Source organism: Grammomys surdaster, unplaced genomic scaffold (genome assembly GCF_004785775.1).
Source record: "Grammomys surdaster isolate TR1022 unplaced genomic scaffold, NIH_TR_1.0 125928, whole genome shotgun sequence".
NCBI classification, from domain to species: Eukaryota; Metazoa; Chordata; class Mammalia; order Rodentia; family Muridae; genus Grammomys; species Grammomys surdaster.
In genome coordinates, this window is record NW_021620751.1 from 324,486 (window position 1) to 343,393 (window position 18,908).

Genomic DNA, 18,908 nt, shown 5'->3' on the forward strand with positions numbered 1-18,908 from the left:
GATCTGCCTTTATATGTTACTTGACCTTTTTTGCTTACTGGTTTTAATACTCTTTCTTTGTACTATGAACTTTGTGTTTTGATAATTTTGTGATGGAGGACTTTCTTTATTGGTCCAATATATTTAGTGTTCTGTAGGATTCCTGTAAGTTTATGATCATCTTTTTCTTACACTACGGATGTTGTCACTATAATTTGTTGAAGATATTTTCTGGCCCTTTGAGCTGGCAATATTCACCCTCTTCTATTCCTATTATTTTTAAGTTTTGCTCTTTTCATTGTGCTCTGAATTTCCTGGATGTTTTGTGTTAGAAATATTACACTTTGTATTTTCATTGACTCATTTATCAATATCTTAGATGTTATCTTTTATTCTTGACATTCTTTCTTCTATTTCTTATATTCTGTTTGTGATGCTTGCATCTGTAGATCCTAGTCTCTTTCCTAGGTTTTCTATCTCCAGGGTTACCTCCATTTGTCATTTTTCAATGTTTCTACTTACATTTTTAGTTCTTGGACCATTTTGTTCAATTCCTTCACATGCTTGAAAGTATTTTCCTGTATTTCTTAAAAGGATTTATTTGATTCGACATTAAGGGTTTCTACCTGTTTCCCTGTATTCCTATCAAGAAGTTATATATGTATTCTCTTTATGGGCCTCAATCATAGAGATGGGATTTTAGATCAGAATCTCGCTTTTTATGTGTGTTAGTGTATGCAGGGCTTGCTGTTGTGGGAGAAGATCATTCTAATGGTGCCAAATTACATTGGTTTCTGTCGCTCATGTTCTTTAGCTTGCTCTTGTCATCTGGTTATCTCTGATGTTAACTGTCCTGGGTATCTCTGACTGGAGCCCTTCTCCTTGGAGGCAGGTAGAGCTGTGTGACCTGAATTATATCAGGTCTTCTGAGAGACAAGAAGTGCTGTCTCTGGTTATGGGGAGCCTTTTGTGTCACTGGTTATAGTAAGCCTCCTGTGTCACTGGGTAGGGCAAATTGTTTGTGTCCCTGTTCAGGGCAGAACTCCAGTGTCCCTGGTTATGGCAATCATCTTGTGTCACTGGTTAAAGCAGATCTTTTGGGAGAGAAGCAGACTATGGGGTATGGGAAGAGACTGGGCAAGCTTAACTACCATGGATGGAGGTACAGACTGGAAGGAAGAGGGAGCTAAGGCAAGGGGGTAGCTCCCACATCAGTTGGGCTCTGTGGGTATTCCAGCAGGCATGGGAATTGTAGAGGGTTTCCCAGGTATATTCTTGGTTAAGGCAGACCTCCCGAGAGAGAGAGAGAGATAGTCTGTGGAGTGTGGAAGGAGAGCAGGTGTGACATTCTGCTCTGGGTAGAGGTGTAGTAATATTTTGATTTTAATGACATTGGCAAGTATGTATTAAATTTCTATATTTTTCAATGCATGCAGTTTGTTTTATTTTGAATGGTTTAAAAATTAAAATAAATGATGGAATTCTTTGATCACTTTTTAGTATACATATATTCTTCTTACATGGTATAAGATTGCTTTGGTAATTAGTGAGTGTTTAGAAGGTAGTTTATAAGTTAGAATGACACTGGAATTTTATCCAAAACTGGAATTGTTAATGAGCTCTACTTTTTTTTCATTTTTTTTTCCTTCTTTACAAAGAGTTGATAAGCAGTCAAGCAGCACTTTATAGAAATAACTGAAGTGGCCACCACACAGGCTAGTAGGAATCCAATCACATCCAGAGAGTGGTACTGGTACCAGGTAAGATTGTATGCAAGTGGTCTCAGGTGCTTGGCTCCTTTGTGGTGCATGATAAACTCAATCCAGAAGATAACCCTGTCCAGGGGCTTTATAGGCTGCTCATGGTGAATGGTTGACAACCACATAACATTCTCTTTATAGCTGCAAGAGATAAAATGGTAATCCAAGAAAATCATAGAATGAACGAAAATATACATTTCTAAAATTTTGTGTAGATAATAAAGCAAATTTTTAAAAAGTAAAAGGAAAATGAATTATGCTTTACATTTATGTGCAGAAAGATGTTAATAGGCATGTTTGAACTTCTAAAGTAAACAAATTGTATGTATATAAACAGAAAAGTATAAAAGACCAAACATTCTGAAATTATAGTTTATAAAGTGTTAATCCTTAAATAAAACATAAAAATTGAAATATTACTTGAGTATATGAAATTTCAGTTATCCGGTGTGAGGATACAGTTCAAGAATAGACTTTTGTAAGATTTCTAAGGGTTTGTGAGAAAACTCCCTGAAAACAAGGTAAGAGTCTCATGACCTCAGTTTCTTTGAAAATGCAGAATTGCTTATGGATTATACTTTTGTGGACCTTTCAGCCATAGAAAATAAATAGGCACACATATATTTCAAAGTATTTATTACAACTGGTTATTGTTATTTTTTCTTGTGCTTCTGTAGAAAAATATGTTTTACTGTGAATGGCTTGTCCACCATGTGCATTTTGCCCCTGTTATTGTACACTTTATTCATGTGCCTCTTCTTAATCCTCAGAGTAAAAGTTGACTGATGCTCTAAATAAAGTAGGCTATTGCATGAGAGTTTACTTTGTCTCATTTATCAGCCTGACTCTCCCAAGTCTCACTGACATTGTAAAGTGGTAAACAACCTGGTAAGCAATTATAAACTAGGTTTTTGTCCAAACTGTGTGCTAGCATCAGAAAGTGAAAGTAGAAAGCAAATATCTCTCAAGCTGCAACCATGGCGTTGGGTATTGTACTGACTGTGTATTGATTGTAAGAGGTTGGGTTTGAAACAAATATTTTATGGAATACCATATAAGTCATTACACATTATGATTTAAAAAGTGTCCTGGATCTTATTAATTTATACTAATGGCTACTTCTTGTTGCTTTTATCTATTTTGTATGAAGGTTGACCATTTGATCCTATTGGCAGTGTCCCTTGCCTTACAGAAGCTTTGCAATTCTACGAGGTCCCATTTAGCAATTCTTGATCTTAGAGCATAAGCCATTGGTGTCCTGTTCAGGAACTTTCCCCTGTGCCCATGTGCTCAAAGCTCTTCCCCATTTCCTCTTCTATTAGTTTCAGTGTATCTTGTTTTATATGGAGGCCCTTCATTCACTTGGACTTGAGTCTTGTACAAGGAGATAAGAACTGATCGATTTGCATTTTCCTACATGCTGACCCCCAGTTCAACCAGCACCACCTGTTGAAAATGCTGTCTTCTGCATTATTACACCAGACTTCTCACCAAAGACTATATAAGCCAGAAGATCCCGGACTGACATCATACAGACCCTAAGAGAACACAATTGCCAGTCCAGATTACTATACCCAGCAAAACTCTCAATCACTATAGATGGTGAAACCAAGATATTCCATGACAAAACCAAATTTGCACAATATCTTCCCATAAACCCAGCACTTCAAAGAATAATTGATGGAAAACGCCAACACAAGGAGGGAAACTACAACCCATAAAAAGCAAGGAAGTAATCTTCCAACAACCCCAAAGGAAGATAACTATACAAACATAACTCTACCTCTAATAACAAAAATAACAGGAAGACACAATCATTTTTTGTTAGTATCCCTTAACATCAATGGTCTCAATTTCCCAATAAAAAGATGAAGACTATCAGACTGGATACACAAACAAGACCCAGAATTTTGCTGCATACAGGAAACACACCTCAGTGACAAAGACAGACACTACCTCAGAATAAAAGGGTGGAAAACAATTTTCCAAGCCAATGGTCCCAAGAAACAAGGTGGAGTAGCCATTCTAATATCAAATAAAGTCGACTTTCATCCAAAATTAATCAACAAAGATAAGGAAGGACACTTCATATTCATCAAAGGAAAAATCTACCAAGGTGAACTCTCAATTCTCAACATCTATGCTCCAAATGCAAGGGCACCTACATATATAAAAGAAACTATACTAAAGCTCAAAACTCATATTACACCTCATACAATAATAGTGGGGGATTTCAACATCCCACTCTCAGCAATGAACAGATCATGGAAACAGAAACTAAACAGAGACACTTTGACATTAACAGAAGTTATGAACCAAATGGACTTAACAGACATCTATAGAACATTTCATCCTAAAACAAAAGAATATACCTTTTTCTCAGCACCTCATGGTACCTTCTCCAAAATAGACCATATGATTGGTCACAGAACAGGCCTCTACAGATACAAAAAGATTGAAATAATCCCTTGCATCATCTCAGATCACCACAGACTAAGACTGGTCTTTAATAATGACAAAACCAATGGAAAACCCATGTGCACATGGAAACTGAACAACTATCTACTCAATGATGAATTGGTCAAGGAAGAAATAAAGACAGAAATTAAAGACTTTTTAGAATTCAATGAAAATGTGGACACATCATACCAAAACTTGTGGGACTCCATGAAGGCAGAGCTAAGAGGAAAACTCATAGCTCTAAGTGCCTACAGAAAGAGATTGGAAAGAGCACACACTAATGTCTTGACTGCACAACTAAAAGCTCTAGAACAAAAAGAAGCAAATACACCCAGGAGGAGTAGAAGGCAGGAAATAGTCAAACTCAGGGCTGAAATCAACCAAATACAAACAGAAAGAACAATACAAAATATCAATCAAACCAAGAGCTGGTTCTTTGAGAAAATCAACAAGACAGATAAACCGTTAGCCAGATTAACCAGAGGGCACAGAGACAGTATCCAAATTAATAAAATCAGAACTGAAAAGGGAGACATAACAACAGAAACTGAAGAAATTAAAAAAATCACCAGATCCTACTACCAAGGCCTATACTCAACAAAACTGGAAAACCTGAATGAAATGGACAATTTCCTAGACAGATACCAGGTCCCAAAGTTAAACCAGGAGCAGATAAACCATCTAAATAGTCCCATAACCCCTAAGGAAATAACAGCAGTCATTAAAAGTCTCCCCACTAAAAATAAGCCCAGGAACAGATGGTTTTACTGCTGAATTCTATCAGACCTTCAAGGAAGACTTAATACCAGTTCTCTTCAAACTATTCCACAAAATAGAAACAGAAGGAACACTACCCAATTCGTTCTATGAAGCTACAAGTACACTCATACCCAAACCCCACAAAGACCCGACAAAGAAAGAGAACTTCAGGCCAATATCCCTTATGAACATCGATGCAAAAATACTCAACAAAATTCTAGCAAACCGAATCCAAGAACACTTCAAAACAATCATCCATCATGATCAAGTAGGTTTTATCCCAGGAATGCAGGGATGGTTCAATATTTGGAAATCCATCAATGTAATCCACTATATAAATAAACTCAAAGAAAAAAACCACATGATCATCTCACTAGATGCTGAGAAAGCATTTGACAAAATTCAACATCCCTTCATGATAAAAGTCTTGGAAAGATCAGTAATTCAAGGCCCCTACCTAAACATAGTAAAAGCAATTTACAGCAAACCAGTAGTCAACATCAAGCTAAATGGAGAGAAACTTGAAGCAATCCCACTAAGATCAGGGACTAGACAAGGCTGCCCACTCTCCCCCTACCTATTCAATATAGTACTGGAAGTCCTAGCCAGAGCAATGAGACAACAAAAAGAAGTCAAAGGGATACAAATAGGAAAGGAAGAAGTCAAAATATCACTATTTGCAGATGATATGATAGTATACTTAAGTGACCCCCAAACTTCCACCAGAGAATTCCTAAACCTGATAAGCAACTTCAGCAAAGTGGCTAGTTATGAAATCAACTCAAACAAATCAGTAGCCTTCCTCTACATGAAAGATAAAGAGATAGAAAAAGAAATTAGGGAAATGACACCCTTCACAATTGGTGCAAATAATATAAAATACCTTGGTGTGAATCTAACCAAGCAAGTGAAAGACCTGTATGACAAGAACTTCAAGTCTCTGAAGAAAAAAATCAAAGAAGATCTCAGAAGATGGAAAGATCTTCCATGCTCATGGATTGGCAGGACTAATATAATAAAAATGGCCATCTTGCCAAAAGCAATCTACAGATTCAATGCAATCCCCATTAAAATCCCAACTCAATTCTTCACAGAGTTAGAAAAGGAAATTTTCAAATTTATATGGAATAACAAAAAAACCAGGATAGCAAAAACTATTCTCAACAGTAAAAGAACTTCTGGAGGAATCACCATGCCTGACCTCAAGCTGTACTACAGAGCAATAGTGATAAAAACTACCTGGTATTGGTACAGAGACAGGCAGGAAGATCAATGGAATAGAACTGAAGACCCAGAAATGAATCCACACTCCTATGGTCACTTGATCTTTGACAAAGGAGCTAAAACTGTCCAGTGGAAAAAGGACAGCATTTTCAACAAATGGTGCTGGCTCAACTGGAGGACAACATGTAGAAGAATGAAAATTGATCCATTCTTATCTCCTTGTACAAAGCTCAAGTCTAAGTGGATAAAGGACCTCCATATAAAACCAGATACACTGAAACTAATAGAAGAGAAGGTGGGGAAGAGCCTCAAATACTTTGGCACAGGGGAAATGTTCCTGAACAGAATACATATGCTCTAAGATCAAGAATTGACAAATGGGACTTCATAAAATTGCAAAGTTTCTGTAAGACAAAGGACACTGTCAATAGGACAAAACGACAACCAACAAATTGGGAAAAGATCTTTACCAATCCTTCATCTGATAGAGGGCTAATATCCAATATATACAAAGAACTCAAGAAATTAGACTCCAGACAACCAAATAACCCTATTAAAAAATGGGGTATAGAGCTTAACAAAGAATTTTCAATGGAAGAAACTCGAATGGCCAAGAAGCACCTAAAGAAATGTTCAGTATCCTTAGTCGTCAGGGAAATGCAAATCAAAACAACCCTGAGATTCCATCTCACACCAGTCAGAATGGCTAAGATTAAAGACTCGGGTGATAGTAGATGGTGGCGAGGGTGTGGAGAAAGAGGAACACTCTTCCATTGTTGGTGGGACTGCAAGATGGTGCGACCACTTTGGAAATCAGTGTGGAGGTTTCTCAGAAAATTGGACATAGCATTACCTGAGGGTCCAGCTATACCACTCCTAGGCATATACCCAGAAGATGCTCGAACATATAACAAGGACATATGCTCAACTATGGTCATAGCAGCCTTATTTATAACAGCCAGGAGCTGGAAAGAACCCAGATGTCCTTCAACTGAGGAATGGATTCAAAAAATGTGGTATATTTACACAATAGAATATTACTCAGCTATTAAAAACAATGGATTCGAGAGTTTCTTAGGTAAATGGATGGAACAAGAAGTTATCATCCTGAGTGAAGTAAGCCAATCACAAAAGAACACACATGGTATTCACTCACTGATTATTGGATATTAGCCCAGAACCTTGAAATGCCCAAGATGCAACTCACAGGCCACATGAAGCTCATAAAGAAGGAAGACCAAGTAGGGGTGATTCGGTCCTTCTTAGAAGGAGTAACAAAATACTCATGGGAGCAAATATGGAGACAAAGTGAGGGACAGAAACTGAAGGAGGGGACATCTGAAGACCTTTCCACCTGAGAATCCATCCCATGTGCAGTCACCAAATGTAGATGCTGATGTGGAAGTCAGGAAGTGCATGCTGATAAAAGCCTGATATGGATATATCCTCAGAGGCCTTCAAGAGTCTGACATATTCAGAGGCAGATGCTCACAACTAGCCATTGAACTGATAATGGGGTTCTCAATGGAGGAGTTAGAGTGAAGACTGAAGGAGCTGAAAGGGTTTGCAGCACCATGAGGAGAGCAACAATACCAACCAACCATAGCTCCCAGGGTCTAAACCACCAGCCTGGGAGCACTTAGGAAGGGATCCAGGGCTTTAGCTGAATACGTAAGAGTGGAGGGCTCTGCTGGACATAGGTGGAAGATGAGATCCTTGACCTTATGAAGGCTGGATGCCCCAGGGGGTGGGAATTTTGAGGGTGGGGAATTGGGAGTGGGGGGTAGGGAGGGGTTACATCCACAGAGAAGAAGGAGGAGTAGTAAGGGGATAGGGAGTTCCTGGGTGGGTGGGGGATGGGGTAAGGGGATAACATATGAAATGTAAATAAAACATCCAATAAAAAAAAAAGAAAAGAAAATGCTGTCTCTTTTCCACTGTATGGGTTAGCTCCTTTATCAACGATCAAGTGACTGTAGGTACATGGGTTTATTTCTGGGTCTTCTATTCTATTCCATTGATCTCCTTGCCTATCTCTGTACCAATACTATGTAGTTTTTAGCAATACTACTGTGTAGTACAGCTTGAGGTCATCCATTGTAAGTCACCAGATGTTCTTTTATTGTTGAGAATAGTTTTCTACATCCTGGGATTTTTGTTATTTGAAATGAATTTGAGCATTGCTCTTTCTATCTCTGTGAAGAATTGAGTAGGAATTTTAATGAGGATTGCATTAAATCTGTAGATTGCTTTCAGCACAATGGCCATTTTTTCTATAGTAATCCTGCCAATCCATGAGCATGGGCAATCTTTCCATCTTCCTAATTCTTCTTCTCTTTCTTTCTTTAGAGACTTGAAGTTCTCATCATACAGATCTTTCACTTGCTTGGTTAGTTTCACACAAGGTATTTTGTATTATTTGTGACTGTTGTGAAGAGTGTCATTTCCTTAATTTCTTTCTCAGCCTGTTTATTTTTGGAGTAGAGGAAGGCTACTGATTTGTTTGAGTTAATTTTATATCCAGCCACCATGCTGAAGTTGTTTGTTAGGTTTAGGAGTTCTCTGTTAGAAGTCACTTAAATATACTATCATATCATCTGCAAATAGTGATATTTTGACTTCTTGTTATCCTATTTTTTGCCTTTGACTTCCTTTTGTTGTCTAATTGCTCTGGCTAGGACTTCCAGTACTATGTTGAATAGGTAGTGAGAGTATGGGCAGCCTTGTCCAGTCCCTGATTTTAGTAGGATTGCTTAAACTTTCTCTCCATTTAGTTTGATGTTGGCTACTGGTTTGCAGTATATTGCCTTTACTATGTTTAGGTATGGGCCTTGAACTTCTGATCTTTCTAAGATATTTACCATGAAGGGGTTTTGAATTTTGTCAAATGCTTTCTCAGCATCTAGTGACATGATCATGTGGGTTTTTTATTTTCGAGTTTGTTTATATAGTGGATTACATTGATGGATTTCCAAATATTGAATTATCCCTACATTCCTGGGATAAAGCCTACTTGATCATGATGAATGATTGCTTTGATGTGTTCTTGGATTGTGTTTGTGAGAATTTTATTGAGTATTGTTGCATCGATGTTCATAAGGGAGATTGGTCTGAAGTTCTCTATCTTTGTTGGGTCTTTGTGTGGTTTAGGTTAGAGCATAATTGTGGCTTCATAGAACGAATTAGGGAGTGTTCCTTCTGTTTCTGTGTTGTTAGATAGTTGGAAGAGAATTGGTATGAAGTCTTCCTTGAAGGTGTGATAGAATTCTACACTAAAAACCATCTGGTCCTAAGGTTTTTTTTTTGGAATGCATTTAATGACTGCTCCTATTTCTTTAGGGGTTATAGGACTGTTTAGATAGTTTATCTGCTCCTGATTTAACTTTGGTACTTGGTATCTCTCTTGAAAATTGTCCATTTAATCTACATTTTACAGTTTTGTTGAGTATAGGTTTTTGTTGTAGGATCTGATGATTTTTTTTTTGAATTTTCTGTTTCTGTTGTAATGTCTCCCTTTTCAGTTCTAATTTCATTAATTTAGATACTTTCTCTGTTCTCTCTGGTTAGTCTAGCTAAGTGTTTATATATCTTGTTGATTTTCTCAAAGAAGTAGCTCTTGGTTTTGTTGATTCTTTGTATAGTTTTTTCTGTTTCTACTTGTTTGAATTCAGCCATGATTTTGATTATTTCCCAGTGTCTACTCATCTTGGCTGCATTTGCTTCTGTTTGTTCTAGAGCTTTCAGGTATATTATCTAGTTACTAATGTGTCCTATCTCCAGTTTCTTTGTGTAGACACTGAGAGCTATGAGTTTTCCTTTTAGCACTGCTTTCATGGAGTCCCACAAGTTTTGGCATGATGTGTCCTCATTTTCATTAAATTCTAAAAAGACTTTTATTTCTTTCCTTATTTCTTCCTTAACCAAGTCATCATTGAGTACAGCATTTTTCAGTTTCCACATGTATGTGAGCTTTCCATTAATTTTATCATTTTGAAGACCAGCCTTAGCCAGTGGTGATCTAATAAGATACATGGAATAATTTCAATCTTCTTATATCTGTTGAGGCCTGTTTTGTGACCAATTATATGGACAGTTTTGGAGAAGGTACCATGAGATGCTGAGAAGATATATTCTTTTGTTTTTGGGTGAAATGTTCTATAAATATCTGCTAAATCCATTTGGTTTATAACTTCTCTTAGTTTTACTGTGTCTCTGTTTAGTTTCTGTTTCCATGATCTGTCCATTGATGAGAGTAGGGTGTTAAAGTCTCCCGCTATTATTGTATGAGGTGCAATGTGTGCTTTGAGTAATAATAAAGTTTCTTTTATGAATGTGGGTGCCCTTACATTTGGTGCATAGATTTTCAAAATTGGGATTTCATCTTGTATGATTCTTCCTTTAATGAGTATGAAGTGTCCATTCTTATCTTTCTTGATAACTTCTTGTTGAAAGTTGATTCTATTTGATATTAGAATGGCTACTGCATCTTGTTTCTTGGGATCATTTGCTTGAAAAATTGTTTTCTAGACTTTTATTCTGACATAGTGTCTGTCTTTGCCACTGAGGTGCATTTCCTGTATGCAGGAAAATGCTAGGTCCTGTTTACATATCCAGTCCATTACCCTATGTCTTTTTTTCTGGGTAATTGAGTCCATTAATGTTAAGAGATAGTAAGGAGAAGAGAATGTTGCTTCTTGTTATTTTTGTTATTAGGGGTGGATTTATGTTTGTGTGGCTATCTTCTTTTGAGTCTGTTGAAAGATTACTTTCTTACTTTTTTAAGGTTGTAGATTCCCTCCTTGTGTTGGAGTTTTCTTTCTATTATCCTTTGTAGGGCTGGATTTATGGAAAGATACTGTGTTAATTTGGTTTTGACATGGAATATCTTGGTTTCTCTATCTACCGTGATTGAGAGTTTTGCTGGGTATAGTACTCTGGGCTGGCATTTGTGTTCTCTTTGTGTCTGTATGACATCTGTCCAGGATCTTCTGGCTTTTACAGTCTCCGGTGTGAAGTCTGATGTAATTCTCTTAGGTTTGCCTCTATATGTTACTTCACATTTTTCCTTAATTGTTTTAATATTCTTTCTTTGTTTCATGCATTTGATGTTTTGATTATTATGTGATGGGGTGAATTTCTTTACTGATCTAGTACATTTGAAGTTCCGTAGGCTTCTTGTATGTTCATAGACATATCTTTCTTTAGGTTAGGTAAGTTTTCTTCTATAATTTTGTTGAAGATATTTACTAGTCCTTTAAGTTGGGAATCTTCGCTTTCTTCTTTACCTATTATCCTTAGGTTTGGTCTTCTCATTTCCTCCTGTATTTCCTGGATGTTTTGGATTAGTTTTTTGCATTTTGTATTTTCTTTGACAGTTGTGTCAATGTTTTTTATGGTATCTTCTGCACCTGAGATTCTCTCTTCTATCTCATGTATTCTGTTGGTGATGCTTCAATCTGACTCCTGATTTCTTTCCTAGGTTTTCTATCTCCAGGGTAGTCTCCCTTTGAGATTTCTCTATTGTTTCTACTTCAGCTTTAATGTCCTCAATCATTTTGTTCAATTCCTTCAGCTGTTTAGTTTTGTTTTCTTGCAATTCTTTAAGGTTTTTTCGTGTTTCCTCTTTAAGGGCTTCTATTTGTTTACATGTGTTCTCTTGTATTCCTTTGAGGGAGTTATTTATGTCCTTAAAGTCTTCTATTATCATCATGAGAAGTGATTTTAAATCTGAATCTTACTTTTCTGGTATCATCAGGTATTCAGGATTTGCGATGGTAGGAGAACTAGGTTCTGATGATGCCAAGTAACCTTGGTTTTTGTTGCTAATGTTCTTGTGCTTGCCTTTTACAATCTGGTTATTACTAGTGCTACCTTCACTCACTATCTCTTACTGGAGCCTGTCTATCCTATTAACTTGCCTGTGTCTGCACTTCTCAGAGTCCATTTGTCTCTATGATCCTGTGATCCTGAGACCCAGGTTGTGATAGCTCCTGGGAGTCAGACCGCTTTTGAGTTCCTGAAATCCTGGTGTACCCAAGCTTCTGAGATCCTGTGATTCTATTATCCTATGTTCCTATGCGTCTGAGGTCCTGAAAGTCCAGCCTCCTCTAGGGTTTGGGGGTTTGGATACAGAGCTGAAGCCTTAGCGCTGTTCTAGGCACAGGCACAGACAGGAAGGATTCTGTGCCACTGGCATTGAGCTTGTATGAAGGTTAGTACTTATTAATGTAATTAATTGAATGTGTAGCAATTCTCTGTTTCAATATTGAGATATTTTAATTTTCATTGCATCACATATATACTTACTATAAAGTAAGATCAATGTTTTTGTTATCATTTTCAATTATGTTTATGTGTGTGACAGTGTGTGTGCATGTGAGAATGTCTGAATGCATGTATGTGCACTCCTGTGTATGTGTGTATGTGTGTAAGATCTACAGAGCTCCAGTTACAGATTATTGCAAATCACCTGACATGTGTGTTGGCAACTGAGCTATGGCCCTCTGCTAGTGTGAATCCTGTACTTATCAATTGAGCCATCCTATGATTGTAATTTGTGCTATTATTATTGATCTTCATTTTTTGTTTATATTATGATTTTTAAACACATTTGTTTAAAATTTGTTCAAATTTCACACTGAAGCTTGCAGGTGCATTTGATTCTATTGTTGAAAAGATTATTGATGATTATATAAAAGAGAATGGTGACTTAGAGACATGAGTCAACAGCCCTAAATATCAGCTTAATATAGCACAACAGGTAGTGATTACAATGGTGGTAACTTACCCTCCTACTTTACAAAGCACAATAGAAAACTTGTGATTTTCTTTCCATTAAAATATCTTCATTTTTAGTATGTATATTGCATTTATTTACAATTTGAGATTCACCTCATTTGATGGAGAAATGAGAAGAGGAAAGCCTCCTTAGAGATAGGGAGGAAGATAAATACAGAAGAAGGTGTGAAGAAGGTGAAGAGTGAGAGCAGAGTTCAAGTGATCTTATGAGGGAAAAGGAAAGAGGGAAGGCTCTTTATGGAGAGGGAGAGGGTAAGGGAGAGGGAGAGGTTAAGGGAGAGAGAGAGGGAGAAGGAGAAAGAGAGGGAGAGAGAGAGAAGGAGAGGGAGAGGGAGAGGAAGAGGGAGAGAGAGAAGGTGAGGGAGAGACAGAGGAAGATGGAGAGGGAGAAGGTGAGGGAAAGGAAGAGGGAGAGACAGAGGCAGAGGGAGAGACAGAGGGAGAGGGAGAAGTAGAGGGAGAGGCAGAGGGAGAGGGGGAGGGAGACACAGAGGGAGAGGGAGAGGGAGAGTCAGTGGGAGAGGGAGAGGGTGAGGAAAAAGGGAACAGAAAAAAGAAGAAATGAATAAAATAACAAGGTTGACTGAATATCCAGAAAGAATTATACTATTTACTGTTTATCAAAATTACTTGTAATGCATACAATTCCATGTATAAATACCCATGGACAATTTTAATGAACTTTTCTTACGTGAAATGGTGGTGCTTCCTCCAATATCTAAGGACCAGCTACCATAAAACCCAACATCAGACATGAAAGCTCTCCTTTGACATGTTGGCCAAAGTTGTGAAAGAGGTCATTAAACAGTATTGTTGTCCTTGGTTATTTCCCAGAGGTGAGAAGCATGTTTATATTAATGAAAGCATAGATTTCAGAAACAGGACCTAGAGACCTCTGAGCTGGAACTTACTAGAAAATACCTTACCTGAAGACTACCTTTCACGATAGACCATAGAATAAAGTGCTGAAAGATTATAAGAGACAGAGGCCAAGATACCTGCTGTGAAGTTTTTCATTTGAGAAATACAAAAGTTACACTCATGAAGTATGTGTGCCTAAACTAGATCTGAATAATGATGACACCAATCATCATGCCAATATGGAGCGGGATAAATCTTACTCTGGTCCAAACAATACACAAAACTACTATAGGACCTATGGTATGCTGGAAGTGGGACAGAAACAGTCTTTTTCCAGAAAATAACCTCCAAATAAATTCTTTTTTAATCAAAAAACATGATAATAGACATATTAATTTGCTTCACTCTAATAGATTTTCACATTGATCTTAACATATTGAGTTGCAGAGTTACACATTAATAGGTATTATATTCAATGCTAAAAGTATTGTGACAAAAATGTTACATGTGTCCTTTAAAACATTCAAGTTGTTCCTTTGTGATGTTTTCCTATGCCTTCTATGTGTAACTCATCTGATACCACAGTTAATGTTTAATTTCTTTTTACTCATTGGCTTTTTGAGTTTTGTACTACTTTTAAAACTCTAACAAATTACTGTATTAAAGTATTGAAAAGAAATAGTGATCAGATGAGATGGCATACACCTCTTGGCCAAGCAGAGGATCGAACATTTAAGATGAGCCTGATTTACATAACAAAGGAACATAAAGCATTACATGGAAATAAAACAAAAACAGAGAGAATAAATTGTACACTGAATCATGTCCTAATTTGTCTCTGTTCCTACAATAGTTATTACTCTGAGAATAGTACTTTTTTATTTGTCCTTCAGTAAGAAGGCCGATGACTGAATATCTAACCAAATAAATAAATATATAGATAAATGAATGAATAAACAATAGATATACATTTTAAAAGTATTTACTCACAAAGGATTGCCAATGACTTCCTCCAGTGCATTGAGCAAATCTGAGCTTGACAATGTTCTGATATTTAATGCAACAGCTGCTCCTTTGGCCACCATCTGGGCTATGTTATCATGTTGTTCTCCAAACAAAGGAATGCCAATCATAGGGATTCCATGATGGATGGCCTCATAGACACCATTGGCTCCACCATGAGTTACAAAGGCTTTGGTTTTTGGGTGACCTGAAATAAGATGAATTCATGTTAACATTAATTAGCAGTTTTAGACATGAAATGAGAAAAGCAGTTTGTACTATGAAGAACTGAAAGAAGATTTTTCTACATAAAGATTCATATACTCATAAATTCACTGAAATGTTTTCCTGTCTCAGAGCACAAAGACATTACATTTACATACAACTACTTTGCAGATTTGCATGTGACTTGAGACTTGAACTATAAAATACGTGTTTCCAGTTGAACACATGAAGCACATACTAGGTAAGAGAAAACAAATCTGAAAAAGACCAAATGCATGTCAAAAGTTGTTTTCTTAAATAAATAATTTATGAACACCATGCAATATAAAGGCTTTTGGGTCATCTAGGATAGGTAGAGTAATCAAAGATAGTCAGTTGTGATTCAGAATTTGTTTTCCAGACTCTTACCAAGAAGGTCATTCTGGGGAAGCCACTTGTAGACTCTGGTATTGGGTCCTAAGGAAGCTGGTTTTTTTCCATCAAATCGCCAAAGAACCTATTAAATGTCAGAGAATCTTAATTGGTGGAGCCAAATCTAACATTATACAGCCTGAGCAGGTTATAGTTAAAAATATAAATGTAAATATGCATGCATATATTTATATAATGACAATTAATGAAAAAATATGCCATGGATTTGAAAGAGAGCAAAGGCATAAATAAGAGAATGAAGGGAGGAATGGAAACGTAGAATGATGTAATAATAATTTCCAAGCTGGGGATATTTTTAAAAATATAGCTGTTTTTATTTTACAGAAAACATAGCTAAACACTACCCATGGGATAGATTAGGAATTCAGAAAATCTGAGCAATAAAAACTCTTGAAAAACTGAGAGAAGATAGTACAGCAGTTTCTGTGTTTATTTTTACACTCAGATAGGTTGAACATAATTCTCTTTTTCCAAGCAGATGAATTTAGACAAAGGAGATAGTTAATACTTCGTGCCTTGGTGGCATAAGTCACCTACAGAGAACAGAGACAAATAACTCATAATTCATGTTTTTATAACTTATTTGATAGATCTAATACTCCAGCATTACTATCATGACATTTTTACTTAGCGTTTACTTTTATTCATTTGTTCTATGTTATTTTTAGTGAATTTCATTTTTTTGTCTTTAATTATGATGTGTACATGCCTTGTTTCCAACTGTAGCATATAAGGGTGAGTCTGTTATTATTACCCATTCCTTGCTATTGTTATTCAGATAATATTTAAACTGTTCTTTATGGAAATATATGTTTCTGTCACACATGTCTTGTCCTTGTGATTGTATACAGCTTGAACTCATGTGATCTTCACTTTTATGACATTTCTGAACTTTGGACAAGGCATATTCTGATGCTGTGAATAAAGACGGCTAATTCATGCAATTTGGGTCTGTCTCATTTACCACTTGGATTGACTACAATGAGAGCCCTGTGTTTCATGATTTATGATGCACAGAGAAGACTGTAAGGGCAGCACCCATGTCTACCTTTACTTTATATTTTTCTTTTATAAATATTGGCAGAAGAACCCAGAAACTGTTGTTTTTGTTTGTTAATTTTGTTTTGTTTTTTTGTGTTTGTTCTCTGGTTTGTTTTTATTTTTAAACAGCCTCTCAACTGCACACTGAACAGACATACTTCAAAATTAGGATGCAGACTCACGCTGTATTTCAAATATTTTCAATACCAGTTTGATATTTTTATGCTAGAAAAAAATTAATAAAATTTTACTCCTCTCTAAAAATTTTTATCTATGCTGTGACTTTAAGTAATTGACAAATGGAACAAGTGACTCTGAAGAATTTGCTGTCTACATACCCTTGACAGTGATGGCATCATAGTGGCAGCATTTCGAAGTGTACCCACAGAGATCACAAAGTTGATATCCAAGGTACTTACAACCAAAAACACCTTCTGTAGTATTGTAATATCTGATGTGTGTATGTTTCTAAATTGTCTAAGGTAAGTTAGAGCTTACCTAAACCTTTTGGTTTCACACAGTCATTCCCAGGATCAGACCTTCCAAGAACTTTCACAGACTCAGTATATACATTCCCCTCCCACGGACACTTCATCTCACCTTCTGTGGAATCTGGGCAAGGGCCCATGCAATTGCGTTGGCCTTATCTTCGGTCATGTTACTGACCAATGATCCCATAGAGAACACCACCACACCATGCTCTCCTGAGCTCTGGACAAAGTCTTCCATTTCCTTGTGAAGAAAGAACTTTTTGCATCACAAAATAAAAATTGTAGAAAAGTAATTTATGAAAGTTTTATGAAAAAACTAGAATAAAAATTGATGTATTCTCCAGGCGGTGGAGGCGCACGCCTTTAATCCCAGCACTTGGGAGGCAGAGGCAGGCAGATTTCTGAGTTCGAGGCCAGCCTCGTCTACAGAGTGAGTTCCAAGACAGCCAGGACTACACAGAGAAACCTTGTTTTGAAAAACAGAAAAAAAAGTGATATATTCATAGGAATTTTTAGAATTACAGTTTTAACACATAAAGAAGAAAAAATTGGCAATGTCAAACAATTTGAACATCACAGGCAGCAGTGTAACATGTACCCACACATGTTCAACAAATAATCTCTATGAGTAGTTTGCTTACATTTATGTCTGTGTGTCATGTATATGCAGTGCTCATAGAGGACAGAAGAAAATATCAGATCTCTTAGAAGTGGAGTTACAGATGACTGTTGGGATCAAACTCGGGTCCTCTGGAAGAGCAGCCAGTGCCCTAACACTGAGCCATCTCTCCAGCCTCAACAAACATTCTCTATAATTTCCCCTGGCTAAATGAAATCTTAGAAGTGCATGTGTAGTCTGTGAAATATTTGTAAAATTGTAGCTTCGTTACAATTTCATCTTATAGAAAGTATAATTATTTTCATTACTATTTTAATTTTCTTCCATGATGGCTGATTTAATGCTATTATCTAGTGTTGATGAAATATTTATTTTATAGCATGTACATATGTGGTAGTTAATACAAATTTCTTACTACAATTACTTAATTGGGCTTTTTTGTAAAATAATCATAACTGCATAAGAATATACTATGTAATAATTTTATGTTATTGTGTATAAACAGGGTATTTTCAGATATGATCTCTACAAATCACTTGTTCATGTAGAAATTATGACTATGTCATTTCTCTGGAAATTAAACAATTACCTTTAATATATATGAAACACAGCTTTTAAATGGTTAACAGTTTCTGAAGTGCTAAGTTTATGTTTTGTGTGTACGTGTTTATATATGTCTGAGTACTTTGTATATTCATGCACATCTGTCTCTGTGTGTATTTGTATGTTTTTGTATTGGAGGTGCTGCTGCTGCAGTAATTCTCTACCTTTGTTTCAGCACTTGGATACAAAAATTTAAAACTAGGTGTCATCCTCTACAAATTTTTAACATTGTTTTAAGCCTACTTCTCATTGAACATGAATCTCAACATTTTTAACAGTATCATACCCATCAACATATGAGTATTAACATGTTTATGCAACATCAGTACTAAAGTCATATGTTCAATGCCAAGATATCTAAATTTTTAGGTGGATGTTGAGATTCAATCTCATATCATCATAGTTGCTTTGTAAGGATTTGACCAAATGCCTAAACATGCAAATGCTTTACTAAACTTAATTTAAGTCACTAATATGAATATATCCCAAGGCTCTCATGCTCTTTCTCGAGTTTATTGAATGCCTAGTTAACATCATGCTTAATTTCACATCACACACACACACACACACACACACACACACACACACATATACATATACATATACATATACATATACATATACATATACATATACATATACATATATATATAT

The 18,908-nt window shown here is 36.3% G+C and overlaps 1 protein-coding gene across 2 annotated transcripts in view; it reads right to left on the reverse strand.

The window, feature by feature from the left end:
* Positions 1 to 1,383: 1,383 nt before the first annotated feature.
* The window catches only part of LOC114608599 (UDP-glucuronosyltransferase 2B17-like), a 19,103-nt gene continuing 1,578 nt past the window's right edge, over positions 1,384 to 18,908 (reverse strand). The window contains exons 3-6 of one of the 2 annotated variants that reach the window (XM_028752598.1): positions 17,142 to 17,288; positions 15,477 to 15,564; positions 14,832 to 15,051; positions 1,384 to 1,880 (exon numbers count right to left, since the gene is read on the reverse strand). In XM_028752598.1, the coding sequence (XP_028608431.1) occupies positions 1,601 to 1,880; positions 14,832 to 15,051; positions 15,477 to 15,564; positions 17,142 to 17,288 (735 nt within the window). In that variant the 3' untranslated portion in view covers positions 1,384 to 1,600. The remainder of the gene's footprint in view (positions 1,881 to 14,831; positions 15,052 to 15,476; positions 15,565 to 17,141; positions 17,289 to 18,908) is intronic. The other variant, XM_028752599.1, reaches the window with a different exon arrangement.